The 20,224-nt window shown below is 39.6% G+C and overlaps 1 protein-coding gene across 3 annotated transcripts in view; it reads left to right on the top strand.

Moving 5' to 3' along the window:
• The window catches only part of WASHC3 (WASH complex subunit 3), a 46,142-nt gene extending 34,311 nt beyond the window's left edge, over window positions 1-11,831 (top strand). The window contains exons 7-8 of one of the 3 annotated variants that reach the window (XR_010932547.1): window positions 9,921-10,308; window positions 11,580-11,831. Coding sequence is in view for 2 of the 3 variants with exons in the window: in XM_067697728.1 (XP_067553829.1) it covers window positions 1,784-1,925 (142 nt within the window). In the remaining variant the exon portion in view is untranslated. Of the gene's footprint in view, window positions 1-1,783; window positions 4,145-9,920; window positions 10,309-11,579 lie in introns of those variants that run through there. The other 2 variants (XM_067697729.1, XM_067697728.1) reach the window with 2 other exon arrangements.
• Window positions 11,832-20,224: the final 8,393 nt, after the last annotated feature.

The raw sequence follows: 20,224 nt of genomic DNA, 5'->3' as shown, positions 1-20,224 counted from the left end.
AGAGTGTACTTGTATTTAGAATCTTATGTACATATTTAGCTCAGCCAAGAGCTTTCAGTAAAGACTGTTCTTTTGTCTTTTAAGTATAAACATACACTTCTTCTGTTAGCTTTAGGTAGTAAGACAGATTCATATTACTGTAAGAAGAAATAGTCTAGATCTGTTTGCACTGAGCAAAGAGCAAAACTGAGGTTAATATAGAAATAAATACTGATCAGAAAATACATTGTTATTCAGTTGGCTTGTGTATATAACAGTTTGGAAGCTGACAGTACATAATTTTGCTATGTTGTTTTTGTTTATTTTTTAACATCTTTATTGGAGTATAATTGCTTTACAATGTTGTGTTAGTTTCTGCTTTATAACAAAGTGAATCAGCTATAGGTATATATATATCCCCATATTCCCTCCCTCTTGTGTCTCCCTCCCACCCTCTCTATCCCACCCCTCTAGGTGGTCACAAAGCACCAAGCTGATCTCCCTGTGCTATGCAGCTGCTTCCCACTAGCTATCTATTTTACATTTGGTAGTGTATATGTGTCCATGCCACTCTCTCACTTCGTCCCAGCTTACCCTTCCCCCTCCCCGTGTCCTCAAGTCCATTCTCTACATCTGCGTCTTGATTCCTGAGGTGGATGGACCTAGAGTCTGTCATACAGAGTGAAGTAAGTCAGAAAGAGAAAAACAAATAGCGTATGCTAACACATATATATGGGATTGAAAAAAAAATGGTTCTGATGAACCTAGGGAGAGTACGTAATTTTGAACCAAAACAGTTTACATGATAAGGGAGAAGAAACCCTGGCTATTTTCCTTCAAAAATGACTATCACTGAAATTTAGAAAGTCTATAAACCTGAAGAAAATCCCTGATAATTACCAAATAAATAGTATTTGTTTGCTACTTCTGATTATTTAATATTCTTACAAATCCAAGTTTTTGAAAATAACAGTAGTGCTTATATAACCAAGAATTAGTTCTTTTTAGCTTGTAAAAATTAGTAAAAAAAAAAATGCTGTAAAATCAAAAGATATGTGAAAGAGTCTCTTTTTCACCATCATACTCAAAAGAGTTTAAGGGGAAAGAAAATGGAAAATTTTAAGTTTTATCTGTTTTAGAAATATAGAACAGGTAAATCATGCCTTATAAATATTTTCAATCAATGCCTAGATTTTTCTTACCAGAAAAAAAAAATGTTTCTTCTTATCCTGTTCTATGCTTACATTTATGTCCCATAACTAAGGTTACTATTATTACCTAGTAATTACTACTTTTATTACTCCAACATAGACTAGCCTCTGGACCTGTCCATCAAGAGACGAAATTCATGATGGTTAAGGCTCAGGCTAAGGCAGACTTTAGAAATAGTCTACTTGCTGGGGTCCAGATTCTGCCCTGCCACTTTCTAGCTATATGATCCTGCACTAATTACCTAATCAATCTATTCATCAGTTTCCTCATCAGTAAATGGGAAATAGAAGAGTTCACCCTTTATAGAGTTGTTCAGACTGAGTAAGAGAATGATGTAAGCACTTAGCACAGCTCTGGACAAACAGTAAATGTTAGTTGTGATTTATGAATGTTTTAACGGAGAAATCTGTAGCAAGTTCTAAACAATTGTATTTACCAGGCTTTTGGATCCCAACTTGTTTAGAGTCCTGTCGTTGCCTGTGTACCACTGTGTTCTCCACAAAGACGTATTTAACGTACACAGAGTAATTATCCTTTTGAGTTATACTCTCTGTTTTCCCAAACTGAAAAATCTATATTTTAAACTTTGTAGTAAAGAACAGACTTCTGGGGCTTCCCTGGTGGAGCAGTGGTTAAGATTCCTCCTGCCAATGCAGGGGACACGGGTTCGAGCCCTGGTCCAGGAAGATCCCACATGCCGCGGAGCCACCAAGCCCATGCACCACAACTACTAAGGCTGCACTCTAGAGCCCGCGAGCCACAACTACTGACCCCGTGTGCCACAACTACTGAAGCCTGTGCACCTAGAGCCCGTGCTCTGCAGCAAGAGAAGCCACCACAATGAGAATCCCACGCACTGCAACAGAGTAGCCCCCGCTCACCGCAACTAGAGAAAGCCTGCACGCAACAACAAAGACCCAACACAGCCAAAAATAAATAAATTAAATAAATATAAAAAACAAAAAAATAGAAATAAAGAACAAACTTCTGAAATTGAAATTTAACTGGTCACACTCTTAATAGTAGGAGGGTGCAGTTTGTAGCATACTGATATGGCTAAAGAAAGCAAGTTACTTTGCAGGCTTTAAACAGAACCAGCTCAGCTGGCATTTGTCCTGGACTTATCTATTCAAAGTACATTTATACCTTCCTCCCAGCCTGTGGAATGACCATGACTATGGTTGCCAGAAATAGAAGTAACCACCTCAGCCTACTTGTCACTGAGACGAGAGGAGATTCATTAGTGTTAACCAAACAGATACTGGATAGCAAGAAAACTTTATTTAATTATATTTAAGGCATATCCAGCAGATTTTCCTGCCCTCTAATGGAATACCTTATCTGCCAATGATCTTCGTCTGTCTCCTGCTACAGAACAATATAATGGATTAAAGGTTGGGTTTTGGCTGGTTACGGATAGAATTGATCTCAATTCCCCGACTGAACAATTCCAGAAATAGGGTTTTTTTGTTTTTTTTGTCTTTAATATTTATTTTATTTATTTATTTGGCTGTACCGGGTCTTAGTTGTGGCATGGGGTATCTTCTTTGCAGCGTGCAGGATCTTTAGCTGTGGCATGGAGGATCTTTATTTGCAGCATGCGGGATGTTTTAGTTGCAACATACGGGATCTAGTTCCCTGACCTGGGATTCAACCTGGGCCCCCTGCATTGGGAGCGTGGAGTCTTAACCACTGGACCACCAGGGAAGTCCCCCAAAATAGGTTTTTTTACTCGTTCCATTTTTTTAGTTTTTGCTGAGCTGGGATTCCATTCAGGGTAATTACCTTGACCACTGGCTGGCAGACTGACTAGAAAGTATAGGACAGAAAAAAAACAATGTCAGAAAATTGTGATTAGTCCACTGTTAGAGACCTTGATCACAAGAGTAAGAAATAATAAAAATATTAAAGAGGTGGTGTTAAAAAGCAGTTATGGGTCTTCCCTGGTGGCTCAGTGGTTAAGAACCTGCCTGCCAATGCAGGGGACACGGGTTCGAGCCCTGGTCTGGGAAGATCCCACATGCCACGGAGCAACTAGGCCCATGCACCACAACTACTGAGCCTGTGCTCTAGAGCCCACGAGCCACAACTACTGAGCCCGCGTGCCACAACTACTGAAGCCCACACACCTAGAGCCCGTGCTCCGCAACGAGAAGCCATCGCAATGAGAAGCCCGTGCACCACAACGAAGAGTAGCCCCTGCTTGCTGTAACTAGAGAAAAAGCCTGTGCGCAGCAACAAAAGACCCAACGCAGACAAAACTAAAATAAATAAATATATTTAAAAAAAGCAGTTGTGATCTTCCAGTGTCTAGCAAGCAAGAGATAGAGAGTTGTTGGAAGTAAAGAACCCCAAGGTAAACAGCAGAAACCCATCTTACCTAGGATGGCTGGCTTTCTTTTTCTTTATGCTATTAGACATTACATTGTTTCTCTGGCTCTGGGAATCTGCCACAGATTCCCACAAAGGGCGGGACATACCTGTCTTGATGGGCATTCAGAAATGGAAAGACCAAAGTATGTGTAGTTTGAGTAAATGTAATGCTGAAGTAAGTCTTACTGGTTACTATGTAACATCAAAGTCAAAATTGTCTTTTTTTTTTTTTTTAACTACCCCAAATGTCTTTATGTAGTCACTGCAATCTCAGTTCAGGAATTCAGTGTTTTGCTATTTCCTTAAGACCACTTATTGCCATTGCATAAAGCTCTGAGAACAACACTAATTGACAAGTATAATGTGACGTTAAAACTTTGTATGTGCTCTAGTTGATATTGAAAAGTGATTTGAATGATAACTATTGCACCCTCTCCCCACAATCCTCCTACTCAGCAGTAGTTTTACTAACAATGTTTTTGCCACTTAATCTGCTTTACATTCAACTGTTTTAAATTTAAAGAAAATTAAAAATATCTTTAAACTATTTACCTACGTAAATAAATGTTTTTCCAAAGAATGTTTATGTTGTTTGGTGTCCTTAAAGTGGCTGTGGTTTTAAACACGAATATAAATATCTCTTTAATGAAAACAAATCAAACCAATGATATTTGTATTTTAAGACTCAGTTTATGTACAGGATCAGAAAAACTAACTCAAACTAGCTTAAGCAAAAAGGAAAGTTATTGACTCACAAACCTAAGAAGTCTAAGTAGGACAGAATCAGGGGCGCAGCGCCATCAGTACTGGCTGGCTGGTGTTCTCTCTCACCTGGCACCTCTGTCCACCTTTACTCCTTGGCATAATCATCCACTTCTCTCCTACTGCTGATGAGCTTCCTTTCCTCCTGGAAAACAAGGAACTAGCAAATAATATTTGCTTTATATTGTAAATAGCTATAATATTGCTAGTTTTTGCCAACTGAAAGGAAAGAGAGCCCCTTTTTCATAATCCAAGGCTCATTTCTGGGGAAGCATTCTGATTGTTGTGCTTGGGTTATGAGCACTCCCTTGAATTGATCTCTTTCCAGGTAAAGAGATTCTTCTGACCTGCCGGGCCTGGATTATGTGACTGTAACAAAGAAAGAGTATAAGGAAGGGATGAGGGCAATAGGGATTGTGGTTGATAGTCTTATTTATTCCCATAAATGGGAGAAAGGTGACAAATAAAATGCACACAGCATCCGGTATGCTAAAAAGTACTGATTTGTGTATGGTTAGTACGTCCTTCTTTCCTTTCCTTTCTAAATTTTGGCTCACTTTTAGTTCAGGTCAACCTAGTAACTTCTTTGAAAATACTTCTTTTTAAACAAATTAAACTTAGTAAAGAGTTTAAAGTTAAACTTTAAAAAATTTTGCTTTTACTAAGACTTTTATTGATAATCTGGATGCCACAAATTATATAAATATGCTTATTAAAATGTAGCTACCAAGCTAGTGTTTTCTATTGTAACTACTAAAGGTTGAGATTTTAGAAAAATATACATGATAAATCATGAATATACTTATGACTTTATATATTTTTCTGCATTTTGCTGATGTACTCTTTTTTAGTGATTCACTTATATGTTTAAACTATTGAGAGGATTATGCAGTCTTCATTTTCAGATTTTAGTAATGAAGTGTAGCCAGTAGTTTAAAGTAGCAACCTTTTTAAACATATCTTTAAAACTTCTTTCTATGAAGAAATTTACAACAAACATTTCATATATATATCTATATATATATATATATATGGTCAAGCAAGAGCAATTCTGATCATAACATAAAAAGCCAAATTTCTGTTCCCCCTAAGAATATGAATATCCAGTCTGGAAATAATGATGTGGGTTCTATTATTATATTAACATTTGTAAAGCTTTTTTTTTTTTTTTAATGTATTTATTTATGGCCGTGTTGGGTCTTCATTTCTGTGCAAGGGCTTTCTCTAGTTGTGGCAAGCGGGGGTCACTCTTCATCGCGGTGCGCAGGCCTCTCACTATCGCGGCCTCTGTTGTTGCGGAGCACAGGCTCCAGACGCGCAGGCTCAGTAATTGTGGCTCACGGGCCCAGCCGCTCCACGGCATGTGGGATCTTCCCAGACCAGGGCTCGAACCCATGTCCCCTGCATTGGCAGGCGGACTCTCAACCACTGCGCCACCAGGGAAGCCCTGTAAAGCTTTTATAAGTTATAAAATGCTTTCATATATTACCTCATTTGAGTCTCATGATTTTTGAAGTTTTTCTCTTTTATGTACAAAAGGAACTCTAGTGTGTAGCTTTTCTTTTGTTTTCATAGCAATTCCAATTCAAAATAGCTTTAAATTTCTTTTCTTTTATTTATTTATTTTTGGCTGCTTTGGGTCTTCGTTGCTGTGCATGGGCTTTCTCTAGTTGCAGTGAGTGGGGGCTGCTCTTCGTTGTGGTGCATGGGCTTCTCATTGTGGTGGCTTCTCTTGTTGCAGAGCACGGACTCTAGGTGTGTGGGCTTCAATAGTTGCGGTGCACAGGCTCAGTAGTTGTGGTGCACAGGCTCAGTAGTTGTGGCACACGGGCTTAGTTGCTCCGCAGCATGTGGGATCTTCCCGGACCAGGGGTCGAACCCGTGTTCCCTGCATTGGCAGACAGATTCTTAACCGCTGCATCACCAGGGAAGCCCTAAATTTATTTTAAAATGAATGAGGGCAAACAAAAGTATTGGTGAGAATATGAACCTTGTGCACTGTGGGTGGGAGTGTAAAATGATATAACTGCTATGGAAAGCAGTATGGCAATTTCTCAAAAAATTAAGCATAGAATTACCATATGATCCAGCAATTCCACTTCTGGTTATATACCCAAAAGAAATGAAAGCAGGGACTCAAACAGATACTTGTATACTTGTGTTCATAGCAGCATTTTTCACAATTGCCCAAAGGTGGAAACAACCCAGATGTCCATCCACAAGTGAATGGGTAAACAAAACGTAGTATGTGCATACAATGGAGTATTAGTCATCCTTAAACTGGAAGGAAATTCTGATACATGCTGCAACATGGACGAATCTTGAAGACATGATAAATGAAATAAGCCAGTCACAAAAAGACAAATATTACATGATTCCACTTATATGAGGTACTCAGACAAATTCATAGAGACAGAAAGTAATGGAGTGGTTGTCAGGGGCTGGAAGGAAAGAGAAATGAGGAGTTATCATTTAATTGGTACAGAGTTTCAGTTTTGCAAGATGAAAAGAATTCTGTAGGTGGATAGTGGTGATGATTGCACAACACTGTGAGTATACTCAACACTACTAAACTGTACACTTTAAAATGGTTAAGATGGTAAATTTTATGTTATGTCTGTCATACCACAATAAAAGAAAAAAATGAATGAGGACAGAGAATAACAAGTGTTGACAAGGATATGGAGAAATTTTAACCCTCATATTCTGCTGGTGGAAATGTAAAATGGTGCATCCACTGTGGTAAAAAGTTTGACTGTTCCTCCAAAAGTTATACATGGAGCTACCATATGACCCAGCAGTTCCACTCCTAGGTTTATACTTGAGTATTGAAAACATACATTCACACAAAAACTTGTACACCGGGCTTCCCTGGTGGCGCAGTGGTTGAGAGTCCGCCTGCCAATGCAGGAGACACGGATTCGTGCCCCAGTCCGGGAGGATCCCATATGCCATGGAGCGGCTGGGCCTGTGAGCCATGGCCGCTGAGCCTGTGCGTCCGGCGCCTGTGCTCTGCAACAGGAGAGGCCACAGCAGTGAGAGGCCCGTGTACCACCAAAAAAAAAACTTGTACACGGATGTTCCTAGCAGCATTATTCATAACATCCAAAAAGTAGAAATAACCTAAATGTTCATCAACTGATGAATGGATAAGCAAAATGTGGTATATCCATGCAATGGAATAATATTCAGCCATAAAAAGGAATGAAGTACTGATAAATGCTACAACATGGGTGACCTTGAAAACATTATGCTAAGTGAAAGAAGCCAGACACAGAGGCTGAATATCCTTGATCCTATTTATATGAAATGTCCTGAATAGGCAAATCCATAGACACAGAAAAGTTGATTCATGGTTGTCAGAGGATGAGGGTAAAAGGAAATGGAGAGTGTCTGCTAATTGGTTTTGGGTTTCTTTTTGGAGTAATGAAAATGTTCTGGAATTAGATAGTGGTAATGTTTTCACAACCTTGTGAATATACTAAGAAACGCTAATTTGTACAGTTTTAAATGGTGAATTTTATGGTATGTGAATTATACCTCAATTAAAAAATAAGTGACTACTTAAGTATCCATCAACAGATGAATGGTTAAAGAAGATGTGGTATATATGTCCAATGGAATACTACTAAGCCGTACAAAAGAATGAAATTTTGCCATTTAGATGGACTTGGAGGGTATAATGCTAAGTGAAATAAGTCAGGCAGAGAAAGACAAATACTGTATGATATCACTTATACCTGGAATCTAAAAAACACAACAAACTAGTGAGTATAACAATAAAGAAGCAAACACAGTTATAGAGAACAAACTAGTAGTTACCAGTGGAGAGAGAGAAGGGGGAGGGATAATATAGAGGTAGGGGATTGAAAGGTACAAACTATTACATATAACATAAATAAGCTACAAGGATATATTGTACAGCACAGGGTATATAGCCAATATTTTATAATAGCTATAAATGGAGTATAACCTTTAAAAATTGTGCATCACTCCATTGTACACCTGTAACTTATATAATACTGTACATAAACTATACTTCAAAAAAAACGAGGGCTTCCCTGGTGGCGCAGTGGTTGAGAGTCCGCCTGCCGATGCAGGGAACACGGGTTCGTGCCCCGGTCCGGGAAGATCCCACATGCCGCGGAGCGGCTGGGCCCGTGCGCCATGGCCACTGAGCCTGCGCGTCCAGAGCCTGTGCTCCGCAACGGGAGAGGCCACAACAGTGAGAGGCCCACGTACTGCAAAACAAACAAACAAACAAACAAAAACGAAATGACTACTTAAGATTCCTAAACTTAGTTGTGTAATTTCAGTGAAAGCTTACATTTCATATAACTTTTCCCCACCCTCCACCTATTGCCCCTGCATGACCTAATCTCATCTACTGTTGTACCTCAGTTACTTTACACCCTAGCTACTGAAAAACTTACAGGTCCCAAATGTACTGTGCTGCACCATTCCCATTTTTTTCTTTACTCAGGATACTCTCATCCCCACTTACTCCCACATTTTCTGTTTCTGCCAAATTCACACTCATCCCACACCCCTTCACAAGTGTCTCCACCTCTCTGGAGTCTTCTGTGACCAACCCTAGTAGAGTGAATTACCTTTCCTTTTCAAACAAGTGTAGTTAGTACAACTATATTTTTGTGTGTCACACTGTGTAACAATAATTTGTTTGCATTTCTGTCTCCCCCACTAAATTACCAGCTTCCTCAGAGCAGTAAGTGCTTGTTATTCATCTCTGTACCTCCAGCACCTAACACAGTTCTTGGCAAGTAGTAGGTGCATGATAGATGAGAATAATAATAATAGATAACCTTTATTTAATATACTTACTATGTGCCACATATTACTAGTATACTTTACATTTAATAATTCATCTTAATCATCACAACAATCCCATCAGTGAGTTGGGTACACAGTGTGGTTAAATAGCTTCCCCAAAGCTGCTCAACAAGTACGTAGTAAGGCTAGGATTTAAACCCAAGCAATCTAGCTCCAGAGTCTGGGTTCTTAACCACTGTGCTATATAGCATCACATATATTAAAAAATGGTTACACACAAAAATTAATTTTATAATTTCACTCCATTCTAGGCCTAAGCTGCTTTTATCATTTTCTTAAGTAACATTTATGTTAGGGGAGTTATGTACATTGTTTTATTTGTTTGAGTTGCCATAGATACTAATATAATTTTGAAGTAGTATTCAAATAATTTCCTCTGGTAATGTTTTCCTTTTTAATAAAATGAACACAGTAAGGAATCATGTATATAGCAAAGAGAAGTTTACTGGGGACTATGTGCCCAGTATTTATGCCCACTACTTTTAGAGTTCTTGTTTCTATGGAGAATGATGAAGACTGTGGTTCTGTGTTAGTATTTTAGGCAGATGGAACATCAGTCAAAACCTATAAATGCTGGGACTTCCCTGGTGGTCCAGTGGGTACAACTCTGTGCTCCCAATGCAGGGGGCCCAGGTTCAATCCCTGGTGGGGGAACTAGATCCCGCATGCATGCTGCAATTAAGAGCCCGCATGCCGGGGCTTCCCTGGTGGCGCAGTGGTTAAGAATCTGCCTGCCAATGCAGGGAACATGGGTTCGAGCCCTGGTCCGGGAAGATCCCACATGCCGCGGAGCAGCTAAGCCCGTGCACCACAGCTACTGAGCCTGTGCTCTAGAGCCCGTGAACCACAACTACTGAAGCCTGCGCGCCTAGAGCTGGTGCTCCGTAACAAGAGAAGCACTGAGATAAGAAGCCTGCACACCACAACGAAGAGTAACCCCCACTCGCCGCAACTGAGAAAGCCCGCATACAGCATTGAAGACCCAACACAGCCAAAAATAAAATAATAAATAAATAAATTTATAAAAAAAAAAAGGAGGAGTCTGCATGCCACAACTGAGAAATCCACGTGCTGCAACTAAGATCCCGCGTGCCACAACTAAGACCTGGTGCAGCCAAAATAAATAAATAAGTAAGTAAGTATGTACGTACATACATACATACATACAAACAAAACCTATAAATGCTGTACCCAGCTTTAAAGTTTTATTGTACTGAGTACATGTGACTTCCTCATAGGCATAATCTAAAATTGTGCAGCAGAGCAAACGGGGTTATGTTTGACCCATTGCTAGAGAGCAATGCCAGCATTTCTTCTGTTTTGTAGCATGACAGATATGATATTAAAAAGTATATGTCAAAACTCAGCCATAATTTATAACTAAAGGTAAATAGGAGACTACATTTTCTTATTTTAGTAATAGTAATTATATTTGTGGCAAAGAAGAATTTTATTTGTTGGTGTCCTAAATCTTTAATAAGAATCAAGGAGCCTGAGGGAGAAATAAGTCTTGTAGCTTTTTTATTAAAACAGAGCAGGTATATTATTCTTCCTTTCCCTCTTAGTTTCCCCAAGTATACTTTATTGGCTTAATTTACTTCCTTGGTTAGATTGCATAGGGCCTGAGTGTTAGTGCTGCCATACTGATTAAATGATTTACTGACAAACTCCATGGAGCCTATCTAGTTGACTGTTTTAATGACACCATTAAATTTCATGTAGTTTATTATAGCACATCTATGCAAAGCTGGAGTTTTAACTATTCTCACATTTTCTTGTTGTGCTTAGGGAACCTTCAAGACATTATTTTTACCAACTCATTCTTATATTCTTTCTCTGATGATAAAACATATAAGTGAAAACATTCAGCAGACATTAAGAACCTTCTTTCACAGGCACTCACTTCCCCTGCAAAATTTCCATATTGCCTGTGTTTCTTAATGGCCATTCTTGAACTCTCTTCCATTTTAAAACTGCTCCCTCCAGCTTTCCTGAACATGAAGATTTTCTTTTTCTTTCCACTTCTAGCTTTCCTTTCTCTGTACCTCGTGGACACTTGGAGGCTGCAAGGATTTAGCACTGGTCATGCCAGCCTCTTCAGACGCATCTCTGTCTGTAGTTGGGTCTCCATGGTAATGAGAAGCAGAAAGTGCTGAAGTAGCACACTGTGTAAGGACTGGCAGGAGAAAACAGTGTTGTGGCCTGTACAGGAATAGCACTGAATCCCCACGGTGCTGGAGAAGCCAGCAAGAAGCACGCTGTGGCGGAGAGCAGGAGACGCTCAGTTAAGGACGCAGATTTGGCAGATTTATTAGCAGCGGTATTCTAAGATGAACCTAATTTACAGTTAGTGCTCTTTTTCAACTGGAAAAAACATTAAAATTTTTTTCCTTATCTTTTAGGAGGCCGGACGCTCCAGTGCCTGATGGCGAAGGTGAAAAAAATATAGAAGAAAGTTCAGACAGCGAATCTTCTTTTAGTGACTAAGCTTAATGTTGATAACAATTACATATACATGTGTTGGTACATATTTACATTCTATAAGAAAGAGAACCTGAACTTTAACTCTTAGTCATAAAAGCATCAAATGGCTACATATCCACCACCAAGCTTCCTCTATGTTAAAAAATAAATAAATAAAGCATTTATAATAAGCTGGCAGTATGTCTTGTTACCAAAATAAAGGACCCTGAACTGAAAAGTAGAATCGCCTAAATAAAGTACTCAATATTTGAGGGATGCAGTGAGCATCTAAAATGAAGTCAATGTGAGTTTAGTGATCAAAAATAGACTCAATGCAAAACAAAAAAGTGAATTTGGCTAAATATTCCATTTTTGTGAACATTTTAGCATGAAAAGTATTATGTACATTTGTATCTTAAGAGTTGTTAAAGAAATTTCTGGCAGAAAGTAATACTGGATTGAAATTTTCTGTGACAGCTGGAAGCTTATATATCATATTTATTGTGGATCTGGAACTTATTGGTAGTATTTATTAGCATGTAAAGCTTTTCACAACTTGGCCATTAGTTCATATACTATCAAAGTTAGATATTCTTATTATGTTTATCGTCAAATAGAAATTGAATTGAAAGTAGTTTCAGTGTGGTTCAGAGTGAGCTGATAGCAGAAGTTGACAAAGGGAGGTGATGTGGGGCAAAAGAGGTGTTTGCTGCTGTCTACCCCTTGCCTATTCAGAATTGAGTCCAGTGTTAAGTCTACTCCATTGCCAGATCTTCAAAATGATGACCAGCCACAGTCTGTAGAAGACTACACAGGAGGATTAGCGAGACAAGCTGTAGTTCCTTGTGCTACAACTGAACTCAAGACCAAAACTCATATCCATCATCTCTTTCCTGCATCACCCATTTGAGACTTTCCTTGCTCTCTTCCAGAAATTCAGCAGGTCTAGTTTGGTTGAGTGACCCAGACCTTCATCCCTTCAGAGATGGGCCTTGGTTACTTTGCCCCTTTTAGGCTGTGATTATCACATTTGTCTGTTTGCTGTTCACACCAGGCATAGAAGCATCAAGAATCACCCCAATGAATCGCCTGAGTTCCAGACACATCCTCCTTGTTTCATTTTGTAATTGTAATCCTAGCTCTCCATGTTAACCAACATATTAACTCCCTTTTCTTGCCTGTTGTCCCACAGACATGAGCAGCCCAACAGAATCAGTTTGGCAGCAGTAGCTTCAGTTCTGTAGAAATCGTACTGTGCTTCTTGGTAGAAATGTTCTAGCTTTTTCCTATTCCCCTGTCTAGGAAACAGGACCTCCAATTCAGCAGAGCCAAAGGTGGTAGGGGGGATGGGAAGCACAATTCTGCAAGTAGGTTACTGAGAATGGTGGTAGGAAGGGCCAGTCGTATTTCTATCCTCTTGGCTCCTAGACCCATAAATTCTAGCAGTTGGGGACATGGAATTACATACTGGCCTTTGGTATAGTGCATGTATCACTTCCTAGAAAATAGCACCCCAGCCCTGCAGGCTGTATCTCTCAGCTGGTGTCTAAGCAGATGCTGTAATAGTCCATTTCATTGTTGTGTTAGATTGACTGCTTCTGGATAATGCTGCATATGATAGGATCATGGATCCAGTAATTCACGTTGCTCTTCATTTACTACAAAATAGTTCCTCAATCTGAGGTAATATAATTCAAGATACCTTATTTGTAATAAGCAATTTTTTTGGCATTCTGTAAACTATCAGATAGTAATGATGACTGAGGTACTGATGGAAGGGAAAACAAGCCTGAATTAAGAATACAGATTAATTACAATAGAAAAGAATTACTTCCTCCTCCAAGGTGGAAGGAAATTAATGTAAACAACTTGCTGCCATGTGGCTAATTTATCTCCTGAAGGAGTGTTACGAGTCATTGGTTGCTGCTGCTGACAGATCACGTGTTCAACAGTGACATAACTCCATCAGCCTTAGACAAAGCTTAAGCCCTCGGGTCTTCGCCTAGCCTCTATCTCTGCCACCATGATTACTTCACTTACGGGTTTGTTGTGTAAGCCTGGAGTGGTAAAGGGCAAGGCTGGTATAAATCTACTGAAGAATCATCCTGTCCACCTAATCTTTGCCTCCTCAGGTTAGTGCTCTTTTATTGACATTCCATGATACAAAAATCTACAAACTTTTCCATAATCAAGACTGTGTTTATCCTTAACTCAGGCCACATCTTTCTCCATCACTCTGAATGACCAAGTGTACTGTTTGAAGTTCTATCAGGAAGATTTTTCATTTTTCCCTTACCACTGATCCTTCCAGGCACCTCTGAGAGGAGACAGTGTGGAAGCCAGCCATTTCTGGCTCACACCGAGATAGCAAGCTGGTCTACCCATGAACAAGACCCACATTTTCCTTCTCTGTCATCTGGTATGTTAATATTGCAGAAATAGCCTTACTTCTTCACTTCTCCCTGTCTCCATGCCATTTCCCATAAGATTTTCACTGCCTTCCCACTCTGCGTGGAGTTATTCTGCCTCACCTTTGGACTCTGAACTTAGCCGTGTGATTTTCTTTGGGTCAATGGAATATTAGCAAATTTGATCCAAGCAGAAGCTTGAAAAATACTTGGGTAATTGGTCTTGCCTTCTCTTGTGCCTCTGATATAGAAACATGACTGGGATAGTCTGATGGAGAATGAGAGGTGTGTGGAGCAGAGCTAAGCTGTTCTAGTCACATAGCAGCCAAACCCAAGATGTGAGCGAGCCCAGCCAAGATCAGAAAATCTGCCTAACCAACTCCCAGCTGGCCCTAGATGCCTGAATAATAAATGCTCACTGTTGAGTCGCAAAGGTTTTTTGGTTATTTATTACATAGCATTATTGTAGCAATAAATACTGATAAAACTGACCATAGGGGATTCCCCGTGGATCATAGGAGTAGGTTGAAGGAGATGCATTAGTCCATGAGAGGTAAATGATACGGGAATCTAGTCTACTTGTCCATGTAACTTACATGTGCCCTCTGGACTTGCTCAGGCTTGATCTCAAGTGTATCATTTCCATCAAAATAATGGATTGTTACTGTTACTGTCTGGCCCTATGATATGATGAACCTGATAACACCTAGCTCATGACAGGCAGCTCCAATTAATAACTTGATGTCATATATAAGGAGATTCTCACTTTCTGCCAGGCACAGAGGCATGCCAAGGGTTGCTTTTCAAACAATGATGAGGCAGGCCTTTGTTCCAGAACCTAATGTCTGTACTGTTAATCTTCTGTTGGAGCTTGCCAGAGATGCTATACAGTGTTCTACCACAGATATTTGTAGCATCAATGGATAATCAGTCATATAGTCTGAGCAGGAGGGCAGCTCACATCACAGCCTGAGCCTGCTGCAGAGTCCTCTGTCTTGCCCTGTGCCCCACTTGAAACTAGCAGCCCTCTAACTCTCCCCATAAATGGGTGAGAGCAGCATTTAGCTTCAAAAGTCAAAGTCCCCAACACTGTACCTTTTTCTTAATGGTAGAGGGTGCAAGTTCAATAACTTGTCCTTCACTTGGAGGCATGTCCCAGCATCCTCCAGACCATTGGACCCCTAAAATCCACAGGGGTCCAAATCTTCCATCCTCCCACTTTAACTGAGGGACAGTGATGACATTTTAGATCACTCGATATCAAGTCTATTCAGTGCGCTCTTATCCAACTACCTTTGAAAGGATTGCATTGTACAGTTACTTTAATAAGTGGCTTATGGTACTTTAGAGAAAAAGTGGGCAGATATTTATTCTATATGCTTGTAGTGGCATAAGTAGCATTTTTCAAAGGGCATTGGTCCCCTTTTCAATTGATGAACATGAAATGATAGTTACAGGATAACACTTCTGCCTTATAGCAGTTGACATCAACTTTTTGCTCTCTGGTTCTTCCTTTTTTGGATAAAACTGCACCCTAATCTACTGCCTTCTACCTTGAACATGAGCTACACTGTGCTCCCTGAACACCAAGGAACCTTGGTTGCCACTTCAGCCTTGCTGCTACTTTGCCAATGATGGTTGGAATACCACTACCTGCCTCGTGCCATTATAGAATTCTATCATCTCAATTAATATAAGAGAGCCCAGTTCTGTGGCATCATTTCCTACTGTGAATCCTGGTCTAGATACCACTAATTTTCTCAGATATATTGTTGCCATTCTCATTAGTACAATCTTTACTGCCTTAGTAAAGAGAGTGTTCTCCGGGCTCTTCCTGGGAAAATAATAGGTTGGTTCTCTTGACACATGACATAAATCCATTCTAACATTCCCACCTCTCTGAGCCACTGACCTCTTCTTCATTACTTTGACAAGGCAATTCCAGCGTCTCCATCTCATTTAGTGTAGGCCATGAAGATTCAAGAAGCCATCCCAACAGCCTATTAACACCAAGTGTCCTTGCCAGGATGTTAAATCTTGAGTCATAAGAGAGTGCTCCCATGTCAATAAACTCTCCTCTATCCAGTCTAATATTCTGCCACTCTGGTCCAGCACATTCAAGATCTATTCCCACACATATTCTTTAAATTCCTGCCAGTAATGATTAGCCAGTTCCTAAAATTCTTTCAGTAAAGCTATCTCTTCCCAGATCAAGAACTATATTTTCTCTCTCAGCTAAACTTGGCATTAGTTATTCTTCTCATGGCAATGGGAGGAAACAAGTTCAGTCTTGAGGTAGTAAGAGTCATCTTACAAAACATCTACTTTAGGTGAACACTGTGTGTGGTCTCCAGGTAAGGGGAGGCTGCTTTCCTCTAGAGAGGGAGAAAGCTGCTTTGGCTGGTGTGGAAGGTTCAGAGAAAACCAGGAATTCAAGCTCCTCAAGCGTATCCACCCAAATTTTCTCATCGCAAGTCTCCGTCTCTCTCCTCTGATACCAGGGCTGTGACACTAACAAAGGAGCCTTGTGGAGGCTGCACATTTTATCTCCTTTGCAGCTCTGCCGCCCTTACAGTTGCACTCTGAGCCTGATTTTCACTACAGAAGTCCTACGGCTAAGGAGATAATGGTCTCTTTAAATACTGCCAAGGTGACCTTTTGGCTTTCAGTGTGCCTTAAGATGATAGTTGGCTGATCTGAGTTTGTTACTTACTTCCTTTTTTCAAGGCTTCCAAGGCAGATAACAAATGCTAACCAATTCCACAATCCTTTGCCCCCCAAACCATTCTAGTGACAGAACTACTGGATAACCCATTTCTTCTTGTCCCATTCCATCACAGGTGAGATTCCTAGGCATTGTGATGCAGACCAGGGATTACCACCATCCTGCTTATCCTAGCAATAAGGTAAGTGATCCCATTGCAGAATCCCATCCTAATGATCTGCTTTCAAGGATCACTCTCATACCAAAGTCATATGTTATATTCCTCCTAAAACAGACCTTGAGACAAACATTTGGGTGCAAGTAGATGATTTGTGAACTAATCCCAGGAAGCAGGAGTAAGAGAGCAGGAAGAATGAGAGAGGGAAGAAAATGTAACACGAGGATATTATCAAGATTGCCATTGTGAATGCTTGGGAGTTGATTCCAGGACCAGCACCTCTTTAGAAATGAGCAGGTGCTTCTCAGAACCGTCCACCAGAAGGACTAGAGGCTAGATCACATGTCCACTATCCCTGGACCCACTGGTTGAGGACATTTCTCATCTACACTTAGGGGATACATTTGCATTTAGGCCTCGGGGCCTCCCATGGCCTAGAAAAGGACACTTTGTCAGTAAGTGGAGAGATGGGGCACTCATATGAGGTGAGTTATTGTCACTAAAAGGTGCAGCTTTATTTACAATAGCCCGGAGATGGAAACAACCTAAGTGCCCATCATCAGATGAATGGATAAAGAAGATGTGGCACATATATACAATGGAATATTACTCAGCCATAAAAAGAAACGAAATTGAGCTATTTGTAATGAGGTGGATAGACCTAGAGTCTGTCATACAGAGTGAAGTAAGTCAGAAAGAAAAAGACAAATACCGTATGCTAACACATATATATGGAATTTAAGAAAACAAAATGTCATGAAGAACCTAGGGGTAAGGCAGGAATAAAGATGCAGACCTCCTAGAGAACGGACTTGAGGTTATGGGGAGGGGGAAGGGTGAGCTGTGACAGGGCGAGAGAGAGTCATGGACATATACACACTAACAAACGTAGTAAGGTAGATAGCTAGTTGGAAGCAGCCGCATGGCACAGGGATATTGGCTTGGTGCTTTGTGACCACCTAGAGGGATGGGTTAGGGAGGATGGGAGGGAGACGCAAGAGGGAGGGGCTATGGGGATATATGTATATGTATAGCTGATTCACTTTGTTATAAAGCAGAAACTAACACACCATTGTAAAGCAATTATACTCCAATAAAGATGTTAAAAAAAAAAAAAAGAAATAAAAAGGTGAGTCTGAGATTGAGGTGAACTGTCGACTACAGCTGTGGCTGAAATCCAAGATGGTTCTAGGAAAGAGTTGCAGGGCACCACTAGAAGCATCAGCTACAGGTTCCAAAACACCAAACTTACCTGAACTTACCTTTATTTAAAATGTATAATTTTCTTCTTGGATATAAAGACAAAGTGGATGGTAAGCCAGACTCAAGATTTCCAGAACATTTTCATCAAAATTTTTAGTTTTAAAAGTCTTCCAAGAATGAGCAAAGGATAAACAATGGCTAAATCTATATCTTTATAGTATGTTGTAATTATAATATGATTTTTAAAGGTTTCCTTTTAAACATACCCCACAGAGTTCCTCTGTGAAACTTTTATATCTGAACTAGCGCATGGCTCCCATTAAAGAATAAATTGTGTCCGTGTGCTGGTGAAGAGTGCCCAGACAACGTAACGTTCAGTAAAACTGCTTTGTTTCTGATCAAGTTCTTCCCCAAAACAAGCTTGATTTCCAGAATTCGTGAAGAGCTTAAATTCCATAATTTAATGCTGTGCTTTAAACAGCTGCTGCAATGATGCCAAGGTGTCTTTTCAAAAACATTCAATTTTACCTTTCTTGTTAGTAAGATTAATAAACAGTAGGAATGATACTAAAGCAAGTGTCACTCTGACTTTGATTTCGGATAGATAGCTTTAAATAAAACATTTATCTTCCTTTGGAGCATGGAGTGTAAAGATTTTATCTGTGACTCCATTTCTTCGCTTCCCCAAACAGTATTATTTTCAATTGGCAACTTACAAGTAAATAAATTTGGAAAAACTCATTTTACAATATCTACAAATTATTTACTAGGCATCTGGGTATACTTATGTTTAAATTAATATAATTAGATTAAAGCACCTTAAAAGTAAATACTTCGTTTCACAGTTAACATCGCAAACTTTTTTTTCACAGTAAGTCCTAAGTATTGGAATAATAGCATTCTAGAAGAAATCTTAGCAAAATGTCTAGTCTGATTGCCTCATTTTTACCAGTGAATGAATTGAAGCCCAGAGGAGTCGAATGATTCCCTCAAATGTAAGAAAGAAAAGAGGTTTATTCATATAAACAAAAGTGCTTAATCTATCAGTAATATTCTTATCTTAAATATTAATACTATTAGTTATTCATACAAAAGCAAATTACTTAAAATTTCAGTAATCTTATTAAAATTTCACATTGTAATCTTCAAAATAGAGTTGTGAAACAAATTTTATACTTAAGGATATTCTAACATCAGTATTTCAGTTTTTTCACTTATATTAAAATATGTGACCCTGTGGCAATCAAATAAAGCTACTTCTACATTTTCTTAGGGACATCTTAACCATACTGGTTTATACATTGCTATACTGTCATTCTAGTTTTCCAAATCAAACCTTAGAAAATTCTAAGAACCTGGCAGTATAGTTTTCTTTTTTTTCATAAATTTATTTATTTTTGGCTGCATTGGGTCTTCATTGCTGTGTGCGGGCTTTCTCTAGTTGCGGTGAGCAGGGGCTACTCTTTGTTGCGGTGCACGGGCTTCTCATTGCGGTGGCTTCTCATTGCGGAGCACGGGCTCTAGGTGCACGGGCTTCAGTAATTGTGGCTTGTGGGCTCAGTAGTTGTGGCTCGCAGGCTCTAAAGCACAGGCTCAGTAGTTGTGGCGCATGGGCTTAGTGGCTCCGGGGCATGTGGAATCTTCCCAGACCAGGGATCGAACCCGTGACCCCTGCATTGGCAGGCAGACTCTCAACCACTGTGCCACCAGGGAAGTCCTGGCAGCATAGTTTTTAAATGGCCTATGTAAACACACAGTACCTAGATAGCAAAATTTTTAAAACCCCAAGGGAAAAATCTATAACAAAATTCCATGAAAGATACAAACTATCAAAAATCACTCCAAAAGAAATAAATAATTTGAACAGCCTTATATTTACAGAAGAAATTGAACTTACAGTTAAAAACATTCCCATAAAGAAAACTGGACACCCACATGGATTCATTGGTGAATCCTACCAAACATTTAAGGAAGAAATAATGCCAGTTCTACACAAACTCTTCCAGAACACTGAAAAGGGAAAACTACCTCTATGAGACCAACATTAATAGGATACCAAAAGCAGACAGACATGACAATAAAAGAAAATTA

Source organism: Pseudorca crassidens, chromosome 11 (assembly GCF_039906515.1).
Source record: "Pseudorca crassidens isolate mPseCra1 chromosome 11, mPseCra1.hap1, whole genome shotgun sequence".
Taxonomy (NCBI): domain Eukaryota; kingdom Metazoa; phylum Chordata; class Mammalia; order Artiodactyla; family Delphinidae; genus Pseudorca; species Pseudorca crassidens.
The sequence above is the reverse complement of the archived record's forward strand: the minus strand, read 5'-3'. Positions and strand labels throughout refer to the sequence as shown.